The sequence below is a fragment of the Triticum aestivum genome, chromosome 3B, assembly GCF_018294505.1.
Source record: "Triticum aestivum cultivar Chinese Spring chromosome 3B, IWGSC CS RefSeq v2.1, whole genome shotgun sequence".
Classification (NCBI taxonomy): Eukaryota; Viridiplantae; Streptophyta; class Magnoliopsida; order Poales; family Poaceae; genus Triticum; species Triticum aestivum.
Window position 1 is genome coordinate 26,894,412 of NC_057801.1, and position 20,199 is coordinate 26,914,610.

The 20,199-nt window shown below is 46.0% G+C and overlaps 1 protein-coding gene across 1 annotated transcript; it reads left to right on the forward strand.

The window, feature by feature from the left end:
* Positions 1–737: 737 nt before the first annotated feature.
* On the forward strand, positions 738–1,523 carry LOC123068362 (uncharacterized). Its single transcript, XM_044490937.1, has one exon. The coding sequence runs from the start codon at positions 809–811 to the stop codon at positions 1,382–1,384; it is 576 nt and encodes a 191-aa protein (XP_044346872.1). The 5' UTR covers positions 738–808; the 3' UTR covers positions 1,385–1,523.
* Positions 1,524–20,199: the final 18,676 nt, after the last annotated feature.

Genomic DNA, 20,199 nt, shown 5'->3' on the forward strand with positions numbered 1-20,199 from the left:
GCGGCGGCGGCGGTGGCGGCGGCGGCGGCGGCGGTTTAGGGTTTTTAGGCGGAAGCGGACGTAACCTAGCGTGATACCATGTAAGACAATAGGCTTTGGGGGGAACCGGCACAACCCTCTAGGGGTGGCCTATCACATATATATATATATATAATGAGGTGGTATACAACGTTACAATATACACATGTAAATACAGTCTAACACCCATCGGATAGTTGGTTTTCCATGTGATTTCGTATGGGACCCCAACATCAGTCTCACGTGGTGGATGCGCCCGATTGTGCCCGGAACTCCACCATATCTGTTGCAGATTTGGTCTGGATATTAGGGGTGCTGGCTACCTCATGCGTTTGAGGCCGGTTTGGGACGTCAGTGTGTATCCTTTTTTTACCGGTTAGCGACCGGTCTGTCCTCCCCAGCATTTGGACCCAGATTAAGGCGCCCGGCTATAGATGCTTTAACAATATTTGTAAAAAGAAATCGAATGATATTTGTATGCGCCTGGCTCCAATGGTCCATTGATTCCTCATTGAGGTGCCCCTGCATGCGCGTGAATTGTTTGTTTAATAACGTGAAGAGACGAACGCATCAACACATGTTCCATAGGTAATTGCACACTTGTACTCGTCGACAAGGACACGTTATGCGCTCGCCTGTAAAGAAAATCATTCAGGCCGCTCGTGTGTCAATTATCTTGTCAACTCAGACCGATCGGCTCACTATTTATATGCCTGCGCGCTTCACGACCGTTGCACCCGAAGCAAAGAGGCGAAGGGAAAGAGAAGGAAGTATAGTCTGTGCATCGGCCATGGAGAGCTCCTCCTCGTCTCTGTTGCTGAGTTCGTACGCCGGCGACAACAAGAGGGCCAGGGATGCCGACCTCGAAGCGCTCTCGTCCGCGGAGGCTGACGCCGCCAAGAGGATGAGGCCGGAGTACCTGCTGGACCTGCTCGACGACGACACCGACGCCGCGGCGGCCGGCGACCTGGCCTCCGTTATGCGAAGCCTTGAGGAGGAGATATGCGCCGACGACCTGACGCCGCCGCAGCCAGAGCTGGGGTTCCTGCTCGAGGCCTCGGACGACGAGCTCGGCCTGCCACCGGCCGCCAGGGCGTCCTCCTCGTCGGACGACGCCGGAGGCTGGGAGCCGGAGGAGCCCGCCGGCGTGTTCGGAGAGCAGATCTGGGGCTTCGAGGACGAGATTGACGGCACCTACGCTTTCGGCGGCGTCGCCTACTCACCGGAGGCCGCCGTGGCGGCTGCTGCGGCCACAGCCGAGTGGGGTGACGACGGCTTTGACGCCGGCCTGTTCGGCTTCGGCGACGAGTCCTTCGGGCCGTCCGATCTCGCCGTGCTTCGCCAGGAGACCATGCCCGCCGTTTGATCAGTCATCAGTGAATGGATTAGCCTTTTCTTTTTTACCTTTGGCTAACTTTAGCTTTACCCTTTTTAACCTTCGGGGATGTAAAGTTTCTAGATGCAAGAAGGAAGAAAAAACTGTGGGGAAGAAACTTTTTTTTTTTCGGGAAAAACTTTCAATCTATTCATCTTCAATCATGGTAGTACAACGAACACTGGAAATAATAAAAAATTACATCCAGATCCGTAGACCATCTAGCGACGACTACAAGCACTGAAGCGAGCCGAAGGCGCGCCAATGTCATCGCCCCTCCCTCGCCGGAGTCAGGCAAACGTTGTTGTAGTAGACAGTCGGGAAGTCGTCGTGCTAAGGCTCCATAGAACCAACACATCAGAACAGCAACCGCCGCAGATGAAGAGTGTAGATCAAAAGGATCCAACCCGAGGACACACAAACGAACACGAACGATGAATAGATCCGAGCAAATCCACCAAAGACAGATCCGCCGGAGACACACCTCCACACGCCCACCGATGATTCTAAACGAATCACCGGAACGGGGGCTAGGCGGGGAGACCTTTATTCCATCTTCAGGGAGGCGCCGCCGTCTCGCCTTCCTGAGCAGGATACAAACCCTAATAAAGCTTAAAAAAATATCTAAAAACGGAGCCCCCCACCGACAAGGGCTGAGATCCACTCCGTCTCCATGGGCCTAAGGCCGCCGGAGACGGGACGGATCGGCGCCGGCGCCGGCGGGAGGCTGTGGGGAAGAAACCTGAAAAATGTGTTGCTTCGAATGAATGATGTAGAGAGAGCAAAAATCATCTGAAAAAAAACTCTCCCTGGATTCCAGAAGAAGTTGTTTCATATTTATGTTCTTCTTGGAACAAATTCTTTCTTTTTTGCGATTGGAATAAATTCTTTTTTATGAATGAAATGGTAAATAAACCCGCTAAAGTATCTTCTATTTTGGCCAAGAAAAATATGCTAGTACTAATATAATGTGAATGAGTGTATGAGTGGAAAGCAGATGCGGATTGTGGCCGTTGATGGGAATGTTCAAAATGATATGGTGCCTGCACGTTGGACGTTGACATAATAACTTAATGACATGACAAACCTAAATATTAACACTGAGAAAAGAAAAGGATATGTGATTCAACTGCCCACCCAGATGGATTGGAAAATCAGAAGCTTCTAGTGTTTCTCACGTTTCTTTACTTTTATATAAAAGATAGGCTGACAAATCTCCAGCGTTTATTCTTGAATGAGTAAAAAAAGATACATGGATATGTATTAGATGGACCGGATAATTCTGGCGGGAACGGTTGACCTGTAAAATAAGGGCATCTGCCAAGCTGCGCGGGATTTTTTTTCTGCTCGTATCTGTACAGCCCATATAATACAAGCGATCTGCAAGGTGTAACCACTATCATCTCATTCCTCGCAAAAAAAAAAAAACTCTCATCTCATCTCATTCAGCTAAAAGAAAAACAATAAACTCATTCATATTCATATCTGCCGTCTCATTTAAGTAATGTAGACACATCGAATTTGTCACGAAACTCTCGTGGAAACATGTTTGTGTCGTGTCATAGTGTCGGACTGATTGAACTACTCCTACTTCTGAAAAATATTGGGGCATCCAGACAAGAAACCTTGGATCGTATTTCTCGCCGAAGTTAGCTGTTGCTCGACGGCTAATAATCTCGTCAATGGCACTTTAAAAATGGGTTTGCATGACAGCGTGGAATCGCCCCTGCTTGATTTTCTCTTTTTTTTTGTTTTTTTTTTTGCAGGGGGCTCATTTATTTTTTGTATTCGAGCACTGGGCATGACGTGGTGCCTGTCGTCTTCCCTCGCTCGGATCTCTTTCGGAGCTGTCCCTTCCCGTGACAGGTCACCGTCTAATCGTGCAATAATGTCGACGATATTTGGTTGCACTGAAGATCTCATATGAGGTAAAAATCTGGTATTTTGAGATGAGATTTTGCCCTGGAGGGTTCGGCCACTGCAGGGTAAAGTACAAAAGCTGCAATCAAAGCAGCCACGGCAGCATGGAGGAGGAAAAAAGAAAAAAAGAAACCCTCATATGCAGCAGCGTCTGATGGATGGGCAAAATTTCCCTGTGAGAAACAACAGGGAAAGCAGGATCTAGCACTGCTGGCTAGGGAATAAATTAGGCCGGCGAGCTTTGCCTGTGAGCCATGATCTTGTTTCCGGCGAAGGACGGGAAAGGCAGGCAGGCAGGCCGGCGGCGACGTGCGAACGGTTAAAGCGGCGGCAGCACGGGACTGACTCGGTGACGCGGCGCATGTGGACGGTGTTGGCTTCGCTGGTTCTTCGCGCACAACGGCCGCCGCAGCGTGCCGCCGATGCCGATCCGGTCCGCTCCGTTGCCTTTGCCCCCTCCTGCCGTGCACCAAAGGGCGGACCCCGCAACGCCAACCGGGCCGAGAGCCACAGCAATGGCCGCCCCGCCCGCCCGCCTTTCCTCGCTCCCTCGGAGCACAGCGGACACATATACTTTTCTTTTCTTTACGGAAGAACCACCCGTACGTTGTTTGTTTTCTTTGTCAAGTGGCTACATTCGACTTTGCTGCTGCTGGTGGTGATCACGCCCACGCATGATGATGCCATAATCATTCGGCTTCGTACCAGACAGGCCCCAGCGAGCTCCGATCAGTCACCGGCCGGGGCTGTCGGTTCCGTTCGGGAACGGCCGGGCACGTACTACCATCTCGGCCGCTGTGAGGTGGTGGTACAGGTGCAGCTGACTGGTAGTGCTGCTCGTGCCGGCACGGCCTGTGTTGGCAAGGTGGTTGGATCGGATCGGATCGTTCGAGAGGTCGAGGCCGTCACATGCCGTGCGTCCCGTGCGGGCGGCCGACCGTGCCGGAGCCTGCCTGCAAACGCAAGCAACATCGGGGAGCCAATAATGGCCACCCATAGGGGCGGAAGATCTGAATCTGCATCGGTCTGCGCGCGAGATCTCGTCTCGAGAACCACCGGCGGTGGTTCATCAGTGGTTAGTTAATCCGAACTGGGTGCTCCACGCGTGGCGCATGCATGCAACTAGCAGCCAGCGGCCGATCTACGCAGGTCGTGGCACATGGGGTGCGCGATGGTGGTTCGATCCGAACTGAACCACTGATCAGCTGATTGATGCCAACGCACCTTTCATTCAGGCTGGGGCAGGTCGGCAGCCCAGACGTGGGCCAAGCATTGATGCGCTTCATTTTTCCTTCTTGGATTCTGTCCTCTGTTTTAGCAGCCTGAATATCATTTGCTCTGACGAGCTCGCAGGTGGAACGAGTGGTCAGTCACGAGTACGCCAAGTTGAACGTGTTTTTTTTTTGAAATGCACCAATTTGAACATGGTTCCACCCGCATCCACGTGAATAGTGTAGAATCAAAATAAAATATTTGGGCTAAGGCACATCTAGACGTGATACATGTGGTAAGCAATCCAGACAATTTAAAAAAATATAGATGTGTCTTAAGTATTGCACATCTATGTCAGATGTCATTGATTTTACGTGAAGATTTGTGTGGATATTTTTTTTACCTTTTTTTCTTAGATTTGATTGAGTCACTTAGATATGCCCTAGACAAACCCATAAATATTCTACAAAACATAATCAAAAGAAAGTAAATAACTTTTGCTGTGTCAAACGATCTAATAACATGTGTATTTTCAGAAAGAAACGACAACCAATGATATTCTTGGCGAAGGAAACAAAATCAGATCTTACTATTACTCCAAACAGTTTTTTTATGTAGCTTCGTTTTTTCCCTTTTTTTTACCTAGAATAACATCACATGTCATTTCTTTGTGAAATATGACGCCCATGATATTGTGTACCAAATGTACTGCCAAAATGATATGGAAGCAATCGTGTGGTAACTGAAGATACCGCCGGGCCGGCTCTCATAAAGGCCCATCAATGTATTTGCAGGAAAATTGAGGGGTTATTTGTATACCGAGATGTTAGAGAATCGAATCACCTAAACCGTGATTGCTGGTGTAATTACCTAAAGCTTGTTTGAGTTTTCACCCAAATTGTGAGCATGTATAACTAATTTTTGCAAAAGCCCAAAACCCGGGTTTCAAGATTATTTCCATGGTGGACCCTCAGACTGAGGTTTTTGGGTTGTCGACATGTCCCTCAGCAGCTACACAATCACCTTCGGCATCTCGTCCTTCAGTTCCCACATGTTTGTCCCAATGCTGCCCTATCATGCACATTGTCTTCCATTTTTTCAAGCGAATCAATCCAACAGATAGCTAGCTTGGTACGTGTTTATTAATAACGTCTAGGCTTTTGAATTAACTCTGTGATTTGGAAGACATGGCTGCACTGTCTAAACAAAAGTTGGCTAACAATGCGGTACTAAGCAAGCTGATAAATTGTGTTGCGCTGTCGTTATTCTCCATCTTTTTATGCCTTGTTTCCGAAAAGAGAAAGGAGACCGATCGTAATATCTCAAACCCTCGAGCGATTTTTTCATAAAACTATAATTTCGCCCAAGAGAAAGATCACTAGGTCCGGTCTCCCATCTGTTCAATAAGTTCCCTAGATACATTTCGTTTCATGGAAATCCAACTACCCCTCCGTTTCAGTTTACAAGTCCTACGCGTATACCTAGGTTACCAATTTTATCACTCTAATATAAACTATATAACACAAAAATTATACGATTTAAAAAATAAAACATCTGAAATTTATATTCCTATATTTTTTATAATATATGACTTGTATTAGGTTGGTCAAATTGACGATCTAGGGATACGCGCACGCTCTATAAATTGAGAGAGTGGGAGTAGGGAAAGTGGCTCCATTTACTAGGGTACTGACAACTCTATTTCATATAGTGTTTTCCATTCAAGGGTATTTTTGTTTGATTTGACCCAGGGTTTTTGCCGGTTTTCTCCTCTTCACCAACACATACTCATTGAGATTTGAGGAAACCTTACATTCTTTTGTTATTCGTCAGTTCACGGTGGCAGGGAAGCGGATTGGGTTGTGACTATAGTGAACCGCAGAGGTAAAACATTTCTTATATTCTTTCAAGAAATTGTTTGGACCGATGTTGCACATGCTTTCGCTTTTGGCATTTCTCACGTCCTCCGACAACTCCAGTCAGTACACACAGTACCACCCTTTTTCAGATCAACTGACACAGCACTCCTACCTACCCAAGCCTAGAGGACCGTGTTCCACGATCGCTACTACCGCTACACAGTTGTTTACACTTTGGCATGTACGATATACCTACGGCACTGGCTGGCTGTGGCTGGTGTCGTCCCTTCGGCATCCGATGCAGCCTGCAAGTGGGTAGATGCCCGCCGCGGCCCACCGGTGCACGCGTGCCATGGCTGCCTCCGCGCCGCACCGACGGCAGGGAGCACTGGAGCAGCCAGCCGAGCTCCGTCCTCCATCATCATGTAGAGAACGTCCTCCAGCCGGCTCGTGGTAGCCCCGATCCTTTAGAGACTGTACGTGCTGGGCTCTACTCTACACCATGGTGGTTCCAACTGTATTTTCCGGACGTGCATGCAGCAAGACTGTACAGAGCCTGTCTCGTCTTGTGTACTGTAGTTGCGTTGCCTACAGGGACGTACTGTTCTGGAGACGCCGCGCGCGGGCTCTCGATTGTTGCTGCAGGCCTACAGTGCGCTCGCGCCAACTGACGGTGGTAGCTAGGACACGCAGCTCGTATGGTATGCGTGTGTGTGTCGAGTGCTACACTTATGAACAGTTAACGCAGAATCACCCGAGCCGGAAGGAACTACTACTACAACGTTTTTTTTTTTGATCGGACTACTACTCCAACGTTAAAAACACGAAAACGCTCGCTCGATTGTTCCTGTCTTGTCTTTCAGTTTACAGGATGGTTAGCGGTCAGAAAATTGGCTACATTTTGGAAACGGGGCCAGATTTTAAGAGGAAACAGGCAAATGTCTCAAACAAAAAATGAAATACTATTCACAATCAGATCAGGATCTTCATTTAAAACCGCTGTCCAATTTGAAATCAGCCGCTGTTCTGGTCGAGCCCACGCTTAATAATTTCATCCGAAGCGAGTGCTCTCAGCCGCGCCCCGTCGACGCCATTTCGTAGCTAGACGTGTCATGCATGGCCTCCGTGCGTGCGCGCCTGATGTGAGTTTGATTAGTTGCAAGGCGTGATCACAACATTATGATCCATGTCATTGTTGCTTCCAAACTGTTGGCACTGCGCGCGGGCCATGTTCTCAACAGCATCAGCGTCATGCCAGATGCCATGCCCATCTTCTTTCGGGCTCTAGTAAGGTGTAAAGTGCCACGGCACGGCTTTCGTAAGGTGTAAACTTGGTCAAATTTATAAAATTTGACTTTTCAAGAAAATCTATATGCACTACATTATGATTTTTTGTTTGTCATAAATGCATTTTTTTTAAAATTCAGATGGGGAAACCCCCCTCGCCCCTTTGGGAAAATTCAGAAAGTAGGTAACGTTCGTTCAGAACGTTCTTTGTGTGAGGCAACATCGTCTAACCAATACACCACATGGATCTTGACGCTGCGCACCATTTGTACAGCCCCAATCCGAGCCAACCGGTTGCTTACGTCCACATTGCCCAATCCGAGGCGCGACATGGGGTGGATGGTTGTCTTACTAGGTTTGTTTTGGAATCGTGCCTCTGTCCAATCTCTCCAGCTCTTCTCCCTGGTCGCCTCGATGTCTTCGCCCTGCTCCTGATGGTATGTTCTCTGTTGAAATTGCTCGTCGTCAATTGTTAGTGGGTCGATTTGAGAAGCTTGTGGTGCCATTGCTGCATTCACCCAAGGTACATGCCCCCCCCCCCCCCGGCGCGCAAGCATTTACGCTCAATTTGGTGCCGACGTGCTGGTATGAGAGCGCGTGGGTTTGTCGAGGTTCTCCCTGCTGTCCAGTCCCAAACAGAGCACTAGAGGAGCGGGAAACCAATGGAAACACTCACCGTCGACTAGGCTTTTCTTTACCTTTCTTATTCGAACTGTCGACCCGACAATTAATTTTCCCCATTACTAAAGATCATCATTTAACTTGATTTTTTTAGAGAAACGTACTACAAAGTCTCATGATTTTCCATGGACAAGATGGAGAAACAACAAATGACCACATGAAAAGTATTGCATATTGCTTTTTAGAAAGGAGGCGCTTGCCCAGCCTTAATCTGAGGCCCTTACGAGTTCAACAACTCTCACGACAAAAAAGTACGAAAAGAGCGATACATGCCCAAAGGCGAAAACAGAGCAACTCAGCGCTAGCATGATAAAACGAAACACAGTCCATGCTATCGTGGTAGCAAGGGCCGACGCCACGTCGGTAATGTCCCCTATGTCGATCGTCGAAGCTTAGTGCACCTTTCGCACCTTTGAAGCGAGCTCCTACACGCGCCCTCGATCCCGAGCCCTTGCCAGTGGCTTCCACAACTGTGAGAAAGATACCAGTTTGTATAGTAGATCAGCCGGACGCTATGAAATGTCCCTCTATCAACGCTTTGTTTCTCGTGGTCCATAGTGACCAGGCAATAGCTCCAAAGCCTAGCCAGACCATCCGCCTATCCCGTCCAGCAGTGGACGACACCAGTCTATAGAATGCCGAGAATCTGCTCGGATTCCACGAAGATCCCATCACTAACCTAACGACACTCCACACAAATCGGGCCATGATACATCGAGACAGGATATGGTCGCGATCTTCACATTCGCTGCACCAGAATGTATGTTGCTTCAACTATGGTCTTTGGTTCAAACCTCAAAGTAACGTTGTTCTGACCGCTTCTTTCAAAAAAACATGTTTGTCTAAATCAAACATGCATTATTTAGCCACCAGCAAGCACCCGCGACCAAACCAGGGGTGTGAAAGATGATCCCATCGCACAACAAACTCTGGAGTCTGAACCAACAACAACAATGAAATAAACAAATCAAATTAGCTGCTCAATCAAAACTGATCAATGCCATCAACGAAGCCTCCACACACACACGTACAAAAGTTTTATTTATCACGGTCAGTTCAAGGTCACGCCTAGAGCTTGGAAAATAAGAATTCAAAGTAATTGGCCGTGCGGCCATCTCTTTCGCGCATAGAAGTAGCGGTGTTCCTTCCGAGTCCGAATAGACGTGATCGTGCACGTCACACATGGCTAAACATGTGTTGCTTGGTCCATGTATCCATCAGCCTCGTGTGCCTAATTAAGCAGCCATCAAGTAGTACGTGCCTCCACCCTTCACATACTAACCCATCAAATTAGGAAGTTGACACAAGAAATTTAACAAGTTGTAGTAGCTTTAGTTTCATCTTGACAGTGCAACTTCCACGCCGACGGCTTGGTCTCCTCTGCAAACTTGTTAATCATCCGTAGACGCCACCTTGAAAGAGAGGTACTCCTATTGGTTGTGGATATGAGGTCAAGGGCGGTCACATTTGAATGCAGCAAGCAAGTTTTTTTTCTTTTCAAAACGGAGACAAAAGATTTGCCTCATCTATTAAATAAGGAGAGAATAGAGTTTAGAGTTTTACATAACCCCCTACATACAAGCGGCATGAAAATTACTCGCACAAAATTACAGTCCCAAGTTTCTTTGCGCCGGCAGAGACCCATAACTTTACTTCTTCAAGAATGGATCTAAGAAGAACTGGTGGTGGAGCAAATTTTTGACGAAACACTCTAGCACCCCCCTCGTTCCAAACGGTCCACGAGATGAGCATGGTGAGGGAGGTCATGGCATGCCAGTTTGGCTGTCGATTATCAGTTCGTTTGCCCCACCACTCGTTGACGGATTCATCAAGATAACACCCAGAGGTGTTGATGTGAGCTAGCCCAAGCTTCTCGATGATAGATCTCCATAGCCTAAGCGTGTACCGACACTTGAAGAAGAGGTGAGGCTCCGTTTCTTGTTCTCTCTTGCATAGTTGGCAAAGTCCACAGTTAGCCCAACCGCGCCTCTCCAACCGATCGGCGGTCCAAATACGGTCTTGTAGAGCTAACCAAGCAAAGAATTTAACCTTTGGGGGGCCCAAGCCTTTCAAACCATGCAGTCCATGGGCAACAGAGTCAAACCAAGGAACCGAGCCTTATACGCGGTGGCCACCGAGTTGATCCCATCATTCGCGTGCTTCCAAATGATATCATCTTCGGTTTGCCCATCAAGGTGGAAATCATGAACAAGCATCCAAAGAGTGAAGAATTCGCGAATGTGACCAAAGGTGACAACGGTGCTGGGATTGATTTTGAGAATCCAAGCATTTCCTTTAAGAGCCTCCTGCACCTTCCAATTTTTCTCCTTGAGGCCTCGAAGATTAACGGTGCAATATCCTTGGGCTTCCGCCCAAGCAGCCAAGGAGAGTCCCAGAACGGCGTCTTAGCGCCATCATCAACGGTGATAGTTGTAGAGGCGTAGAAAAACTCTAAGTCGTCATCAGTGCAAGGGTTACCAAAACCCACCCAAAACTTGTGGGGCGCCTTCCATTCGTACCAGACATATTTGATCGATGGATGACCTGACCACTACGTGCATCATCTCCTAGACATAATATTCCTCCATTTCTCTTTTCAATCGACAATACAAATTAGCCTTGGAATTGACTATGCTCATCCTTTTATGAAGCTGGAGACATGCCAAGTGCCGGTATATACTTCAGTGCTGGTGCGTTTTTTGCCCTCAATAATTGGAGCCAGTGACGTCGACGTGCTCTGGCTTTGTCAGCTAGCTAGCACCTAGCACTAGTGCTCTAGATTGATCAGGCAAATGAAAGCACGGCGTTGGCACTTGTGGAAGAGAGACAAAGATAGATAGCAGGTGGATTTTTCTGACCGGAACTGATCTGAATTGATCCGAGCAAAAGCAATAAAGCGCATCCAATCATTCGTCCGCGTCTGTAGATAAGTCGAAGAAAAGAGTGCCAGTGCTCCCGAGAAAGTTCTATCTGGTGACAAAACGGGATGGAGCATCAAAACACCCAGAGTAGAAAAGGAGCGGCACAAATTAATGGTCCTATCTTATATGATATAGATGCTGTCCGAGCTTTGAGAATAACTGGTTTTTAATCTAACCCTGGGGACAAATCAAAGTATTAAACTGTGTGTTGTTTCGGTGGATCGGTCATTCAGCGTGTTTTCTGGTTATGAACGGAAAGGTTCTTGATAAAGTGTTGTTAAGATATGCATCGACACTTGCAGCATAATTATCCTGGGTCCTGAAAAGATCTTACTACTAGCTTACATATCTATACTTCACTAGGATTAAAGCGGTAGCATGTGCTTCGATCGAAATGAGTCATCCGGTTTACCGAATAGGGATGGATAATACCTACTTGAATTACGTAGCCTACTGCTGCTAGTGGGTTACTACTACTTGTACTCATACGTCATAGTTCACTAAACACCGAATATTCCGCCTTCAGAACTAACCAAAGCGTACACCTAATTGAGCTGATCTAATGTCTCTCAACATTGTGGGATTGTTGCAGTAAATCGACTGTTCTTTTTCGACGACGTACGTTGGACCTCTACTTTCTGGTCGCCCGGGCAATCATGCATGTCGGACAAAGATAACTTGTTCCAGCCAACAAAACCATCGATCGATCAGTCGACAGGCTAAAGTTGCCGTGTTGATTCGATTTATACCTAAGATAAGATGACCACTAAACTAGCTAGGAGTTAGCTAGGTAGTGTGCTGTGCGGGAGTACGTGTGTACCTATGAGCGTGAGAGAAGCTCGACCAGAGGTCATGGGCGATACTCGCTTGATCCCCTCATGGTATCATTTGGGCCCAGCCCATTCTTTTTCGTGAATACGCAAAACTTACATATCATTGCATTGATAGAAGGAAAGAAGAAAAATACATAAGACAGTACAACCGATAACACGGACGCATATATGAGAAGGCGTGGACATGTGACCCGGAGCAGAGAGATACATGATGCTAAGCCCCCCAAAAGAGAAAAATACTACAACTAAACATTAGCCAGACCCAAGTAGAGGGGAAAGCCGAACTGACAAAGCGTCGAACATCTCTAAATTCAACACTGGAGAGGTCGTGAGCAAGCAAGATGGCGCCTTCACGAAGGGGAGCGATGTCGTGACGCTGCCGCCAACCGATCCCAGAACCAGATCAACGGGTTCCTCCCGGTGCTCGAAGAGGGGCACGGATAGAGGCCATGACAGCGTCTCCAAGAAGGAAAAATGGTTTTACATGCTGGCGCGAACGGCTGCAGAGGCAGACCCCGCAAAGCCGACCGGTAAAAGTGCATCTTCCGCGAATATCCTCTTTTACGGGTCGGCTTTGCGGGGTTTGGTCCGGCGCCGCTCCCCCCCCCCCCGGTCCGCAAAACCTAAATTTGCACCTCAATTTGACACAACATAATGCATTTCTTTGCTTTTTCAACAACATTGGATACATAGGACATCGCGAAATCTTTGCTAGAATAGCAAGACCAAAGAAACCAAGAACCATGATTATGCATTTTAGAAGATTTCCATCTTCCATAACTGCTCTCACTAGTTGAAGCAATATCTTCTCCATGCACTCATTGTTGATCCACGGATTCTTGATCTTGCATTCTTCATTCTTCTTCTTTGGTTCTAAAGAAGTAGACGCTGCTTCCCCTCTAGTTGCACATGCAGCCGTTTCATTGCCTTCGATTGTACTAAGGAATGCACGAATGTCTATTAAATTTCTTTCTATCAATAAATCAATGTATTCGCCTTCCCAAAACCAAAATGAGCATCCATCTACCTACACGCATTATGATGTTTGAAATGAGCTAACACAATTGAACCAAAGAATGAGCTATCAAAATGAGCCGAATGAAAACATCACGTACCATGTCGTTTTCGCATTTAAAGAACACCCATCCGGGGTGCTTTGGCGTGCCCGAAGTTAGCCGTAGCACTGTCCGCGTGCAGTCGTCGCACTGTATGAGCGGCATCGGCGAGCCACAGGGACTCTGCATGAGCGCCGAGCCCGGCGGACGGCCGACCAAATCCATGCCCGCAAACCGTCAGCGATGGCGAGAGGACGAACCCGCACCTGCATGCGGCGATGCGACTTTGCCGGGTCTGTGCGAGATGCTCCCCGACCATTCCATCGCTTCGCGCAGCCACCGGCGGCCGGAAAAGCCAAATCCGGCCGCCCGCGATGAAGGGCCGCAGATCCGCAACTTCCCGGCCCGCCGATGCAGGAGGGGGGGAGGGCAACCTCGTGCATGTGGCGGCCTTTCGGCGTGCTCCCGCCGGCTACTTTCGCCGGAATCTTGGGCGGCGGCCCGGCGGCCCGGCGAGGGGGAGAGGGGAGGTGGTTGGTGGGGAAAAGCGTGTGCTGAAATGTCCTCCCCACCAACCGCTCCCGCTATATGCAGGACACCTACGGGCCGGGGGGTGGGGGAACCCGCGTATTCGCGGGTTGGGGTCAAGTTTTTGCCACGGCCCTCAAAATGTTTTGCGGGTCGGCCGCGTTTGCGGGGCCTGTTCGGGCGAGATTTTCCACACCGACCCACATTTTGGCGGTTATTTTGCGGGTCAGGCCTTTTTACGGGGTCTGCTAGAGTTGCTCTTAGCCACCGAATTTTCCGCTGTAAGATCCAACCGAAGCGTACACCTAATTGAGCTGATAGTCTCTCAACATTGTGGGATTGTTGCAGTATCGACCGTTCTTTTTCGACGATGTACGTTGGACCTCTACTTTCTGGTTGCCCGGGTAATCATGTCGGACAAATATAACTTAGAGCATTTACAGCCGGACATAATAAATATGACCCTTAAACGCCGACCACTACAAGAAATATGTCAACTAGTGACCTTCTGTCAGTGACCCTGGAAGAATTGGTCATAGATCTATGACCATTTCAGACCAATTGGTCAAAAGCTGTTCGAGGGGCTCCAAACCCTAAACCATTGCGACCATTTTGGTCAGAAAGGTCGTAATTTCCTTACACGAAAAGGTCATAAAGCAAACAGCGCTAGTCCGCTGCCTTATTTCTAGTTGTTAACGACCAATATAGATGGTCATAGCCTTGTAAATTGTGGTGGGTTGCTATGACTAGGCGCCACCTCATCAGTTTTGCCTATGTGTCATGTCCATGTGGCAGTTTTTGCCCTAGGTTGTGAAGCAACCTATATTTCTGTCATTCCCAAAATTCCCAAAAAAATCTCATAAATTCTTTGGGTCATATCTTCGTCAAATATGTAAAAACATTCCTTGCCTAGTTCAAAAATAATTCGAAAATATTCATTTTCCTATTCTGTTCAGAGCAGCACTTTGTGAAGGAAGTACCACTTTGGCATGTCCAAATGGTATCCATTTTCTACAGTGCTTTCCTATGCCCAAATAACCATCCTCCACCAAATGCCAGCTCAATCCATTCATTATTTTGAGCCCAGCTTCAACATTCGTATTTATGTCCAGTGTGGTAGTTTGTAAAGCAAGTACCACCTAGGCTCCTCCTTTTGAGGTGAAAATTTGTGAAGACGGTCTTCTTAGTAACTGATCATCCTCAGCCAAAACTCACGCCCATTAGCCATGTGCATTTCCCGTACCGCAAATCAAACACTTGGCTGCTTATTCATGTTTGAGCATCGATCGGTCTCCTCGTGAGAATCTTATGTTGTGATTTTCTTCCTAGCACCTACCTGGGGAGTGCCCAACCCACTAGACATGCCTAGGCTGCCCAGAACACATGGCAATGCCACGGTCACGCGGTGACCACGCGGCGGGCATGCGAGCTTGCGCGCTCTAGAGTTGGGGCCCTCGGCCACCGTCCAAACCTCGATGTCTCGCCATCAAACCATGTATTTCTGATTAAATAGATACTTATTTACCTAGAAATGATTTTTGGAAAAAATAAAGAGCAAACTATGAGGCAGCTGCAGTTCAAATTTGACCCGCTTCCAACTGAATCGACGGGAATTTGTCTTTTTCACCAGAGGTGGATAAATTTTTTTGACACCCAACCATTTTGTCAATTGTGCATTATATATGGCCTAGTATTTTATAAAATTGATTAGGTCCAATTTTGCAACAATTATTTGGTAGTTCCTTCACAAAAAACCTCCTTTTGGGCACTCAGAAAATGAAAAATGAATTTTCCGTGCAAAGAAAATGAAAAACTTCCTTAGGCAACATTGTTTGGAATTCCAAGATGCACCCTCATGAACAATATGAGATCATTTGAACAAACTATGCCATGAATGTGGCCATAAGATTGATCATTTGACTTGAAAGCCATGAATCTTCACGCATGATAGCTCATTTCTGAGAACACTTTTTTAAAATAATTACCGTATTACAAGTTTATTATTTTTCCTGGAAACTTGGTCACATATAATGACACAATGCGAAGGTTTTCCAATTTTTTGATTTTTTTTGAATTTTTTATGCCCGTTTCAAAATGTGGTCAAAACGGCGGGCTTGACCGTTCCTAGCTAGTGGTTGAATCTTGGAATTTTTTTGGTGTTTCTCTAATTAAATAGGTACTTATGTAACTAGAAATGATTTTTGGAAAAAATAAATAGCCAACTATGAGGCAGCTGCAGTTCAAATTTGACCCGCTTCCAACTGAATCGGCGGAAATTTGTCTTTTTCACGAGAGGTGGATCAAAACTTTTTGCACCCAACCATTTTGTTAATTGTGCATTAAATATGTCCTAATATTTTAGAAAATTGATTTTGTCCAATTTTGCAACAATTATTTGGTAGTTCCTTCACAAAAAAACCTCCTATTGGGCACTCGGAAAATGAAAAATGGTTTTTTCGTCCAAAGAAAATAAAAACTTCCTTAGGCAACATTGTTTTCCGTTCCAATATGCACCCTTGTGCACAATATGAGATCATTTGAACAAACTATGCCATGAATGTGGCCATAAGATTGATCATTTGGCTTGAAAACCATGAATCTTCACACTTGATAGCTCATTTCTGAGAACACTTTTTTAAAATAATTACCATATTACAAGGTTATTATTTTTATTGGAAACTTGGTCACATATAATGACACAATGCGAAGGTTTTCCAATTTTTTGATTTTTTATAAAAATTTTATGCCTGTTTCAAAATGCGGTCAAAACGGTAGGCTTGACCGTTCCTAGCTAGTGGTTGAATCTTCGAAAACTTTTGTTGTTTCTTTGATTAAATAGATACTTATGTACCTATAAATGATTTTTGGAAAAAATAAATAGCAAACTATGAGGCAGCTGCAGTTCAAATTTGACCTGCTTCCAACTAAATCGGCGGCAATTTGTCTTTTTCACCAGAGGTGGATCAAAACTTTTGACACCCAACAATTTTGTCAATTGTGCATTAAATATGTACTAGTATTCTATAAAATTGATTAGGTCCAATTTTGCAAGAATTATTTGGTAGTTTCTTCACAAAAAAACCTCCTTTTGGGCACTCGGAAAATGGAAAATGAATTTTCCGTGCAAAGAAAATGAAAACTCCCTTTGGCAACATTGTTTGGAATTCCAAGATACACCCTTGTGCACAATATGAGATCATTTGAACAAACTATTCCATGAATGTGGCCATAAGATTGATCATTTGACTTGAAAGCCATGAATATTCACACATGATAACTCATTTCTGAAAACATTTTCTTAAAATAATTACCGTATTACAAGTTTATTATTTTTCCTGGTAACTTGGTCACATATAATGATGCAATGTGAAGGTTTTCCAATTTTTTGATTTTTTTGAATTTTTTATGCCCATTTCAGAATGCGGTCAAAACAGCGGGAATGACCGTTCCTAGCCAGTGGTTGAATTATGAGTTTTTTTGGTGTTTCTCTGATTAAATAGATACTTATGTACCTATAAATGATTTTTGAAAAAAATAAAGAGCAAACTACGAGGCAGCCGCAGTTCAAATTTGACCCGCTTCCAGCTGAATCGACGGGAATTTGTCTTTTTCAACAGAGGTGGGTCAAAACTTTTTACACCCAAACATTTGGTCAATTGTGAATTAAATATGGCCTAGTATTTTAGAAAAATGATTTGGTCCAATTGTGCAACAATTATTTGGTAGGTTCTTCACAAAAAAAGTCATTTGGGGTAGTCGAAAAATGATTTTTTTGTGTGCAATGCAAATGAAGACCACAAAATCATCATTGTTTGAAATCCTAAGATACACATATGTGCACAATATTTTTAAACATACAACATGAGGCTAATATGTTGAGTGTTTACCCAAAATAAGAGGTTAAAAAATATAAAAGAGACAAAAGAAAGAAATACAATTACATAAGCTGGATTTTGATTGGTGGAACCATGTATGACACAGATCAATGACATGGTAGACATCCTACCATCCATTGCTAGCAATCCCACGTCCATCCATCCATCCATATAAAGAAAGGAGAAAAAAACCCACCGCACCCACTCCTCGTCCTCGCGAACCCTACCCAACCACTCGTCGCTTCCTCCCCTTCCCATCCCCTCCCCGCCGCCACCTCCCTCCCCATCCCCTCCCCACCGCCACCACAGACCTTGCCTGTCACCGCCGTGCACCAACCTTCCCTCCCCTTCCTTCCCTACCTAAGTCGTCTGCCTCCATCTTCGTGTCTGACCGCACACAAACTCCCTTATCCTTCTCTGTTAGGGTTAGGGTTCGCGGTCGGAGCGGAGCGGAGCGGCGCGGCGCGGCACTGATGGGATCCCGACGAACGGGCGGATTGACGGATGGAGTTGGAGGAGAAGAAGGACCCCGACGTCTTCACCAACCAACACCAAGATCAGCCTTCCGCGAGCGACCACCCAGGATCTGCGGCCACGGCGGTGCCAGTGGCTTGGTCCGCGGTTGGTCCCTTGCTCCCTGTTATTCTCTGCGTGTTTGGTCCGCCATTGATTTCTGGTCGCCCTTAGGCGTTTGCTCCGTGCAGGTGTACACCGAGGGGACCCAAATCGTCATCTGGTGGTTCGAGAAGCCGATCATCTACGACGTCTGCGCAAGACCCAACCCAACCTAGTGGAGAACACCTCCGGAAGCTGGGATTGGTAATGTTCTTCTATTCTTGATTCCTCTTTACCTGATTAGATGCGTGATTTATTACTTACCTGGGAGCCAAATCCATGATTGGGAGGGTCCGATTTTAGTTGGCCTTGTTGATGTTCTTCAAGTCTAGCATCTGAGAGGATCAGACACGTGCAGTGATTAATTTGCTAGCTACATGTGGTTGGGGTCTGGTACAAGTAAAAGGGCTTTGGCATTTGTTCATTGAGCATATCGTGTAAGTGTGGACTGTAACGGGTCGTGCATATAGCAATTTGGATAGGTTTATGGGGTCTGGTACATGCAAAGGGTTGTGGGTTGTGGCATTATCATTTCCGAGCCCTGTAATAGGATCTGACTAAACACCTAGCCCACCTTGCCTGGTATGCTTGTATCTGCTACATGTTGTTTTCATCTTGATAGCTAGCAGCCTAGCAGCATGAAATTTGATTATGAAATCTCTATATGCTGTATAATTAATTGGGTCAATCTCAAATTTGTTGTGAATTGTAAGATGCTTTGAGTAAATGTTTTTTTTTGCCTTCTCGCGTGTAGGTAGTTAGGTGAGATAGCAAGTAGAGGTTCAGTCTGTTGGATTAGGATGGCGAGCTGCTGATTCGGGTTAACCAGGGGCAAACTGTGGCAATATGATTTCTGCCTGACCCTCCATACCGTGGGGAAGCAGAGTCGGCCGCTGGCGGGGGACATGGGCAACGACCAGATCGTCGTCCTCTCCAAGCGAAGGGGACAACTCAACTAGGTCTGCAGCTAACTCAACTTGACCCTGCTGTTGTTATGATTTCTGTAGTAGAAGCATGTTAAGAGACTCGGCTGTATTCATGGAGGTGCTTAAATATGTTCTGCTTAGCCTTAGGGCATGACTAAGGCATGCCATATGTTCTGTTTGAAGTCACTTCCAAATAATCTAACCATATCGGCGGCTTCAGTAATTATATCATTATTGCCTTGTTTTGAGACTTGCACAAAATTACTTGATGGCCAATATTTCAACACAAAATGCTGAATCAGGATGTGAAGGGATTTTATGGGTTTCTGGGGTTCTATTGACTAAATCCTATTATTAGTATACTTTTTTGTTCAACACTTGAATATCCTGCTAGCATGTTCATCCGAAATTACTAGATGGTTTTTGTCTGTGCAAGTGGCTTAGCATAGTAAATTAGTATACTTTTTTGATATCCTGCTAGCAAATGATTATTAGCACAGTTGAGTTCCAGATTTGTTTTAGGGGTGTGTGTAGGGGGGGGGGGTACACTTTTAGGCCTTTTTTGCTCCGATCGTGATTTCTGGATTCTGGCCTTGGGATTTGTCAAATGTTCCAAGTTCAGTTTTCACTAGAAATACTGTTGGTCGTAAGTACAGCAGTGCAAGCTATTCAATAATGGCAAATCTGCTGGTTATTAGCCATCTCTGGTTAACTAGTTATTTGAGGGACAGTAGGGCGATAAATTACTGTAAAATGCTTAAAATGTGAAGCCTGTAACACTTGACAAGCATAATATACTAATATACTGTACATTACTAGTAGAATACTTTTGCTCTCATTACAGTGCAAGCAATTCAATAGCAGGGAACACAATTACTTAACCATCTCTGACTAATCAGCCATTTAAAAAGCATTACTTATTAGGGGAGGGGTGGGTCTATTATTGTGCAACACTTGAATTCTTAGCACTGGCTAAGCATAATATATTTTTACTAATTCGTGTGTTTTCTGCTGTCTTGAGAATATAAAAGAGCTCAAGTGCTTCAGTTGTCATTGTTGTCTGTTGTTTGATTTGTCAAACCCCAAGTTCAATT

What these genes read in the sequence shown, in the direction of transcription:
- LOC123068362 (XM_044490937.1), top strand. Translation starts at nt 809, where the DNA reads ATGGAGAGCTCCTCCTCGTCTCTGTTGCTGAGTTCGTACGCCGGCGAC.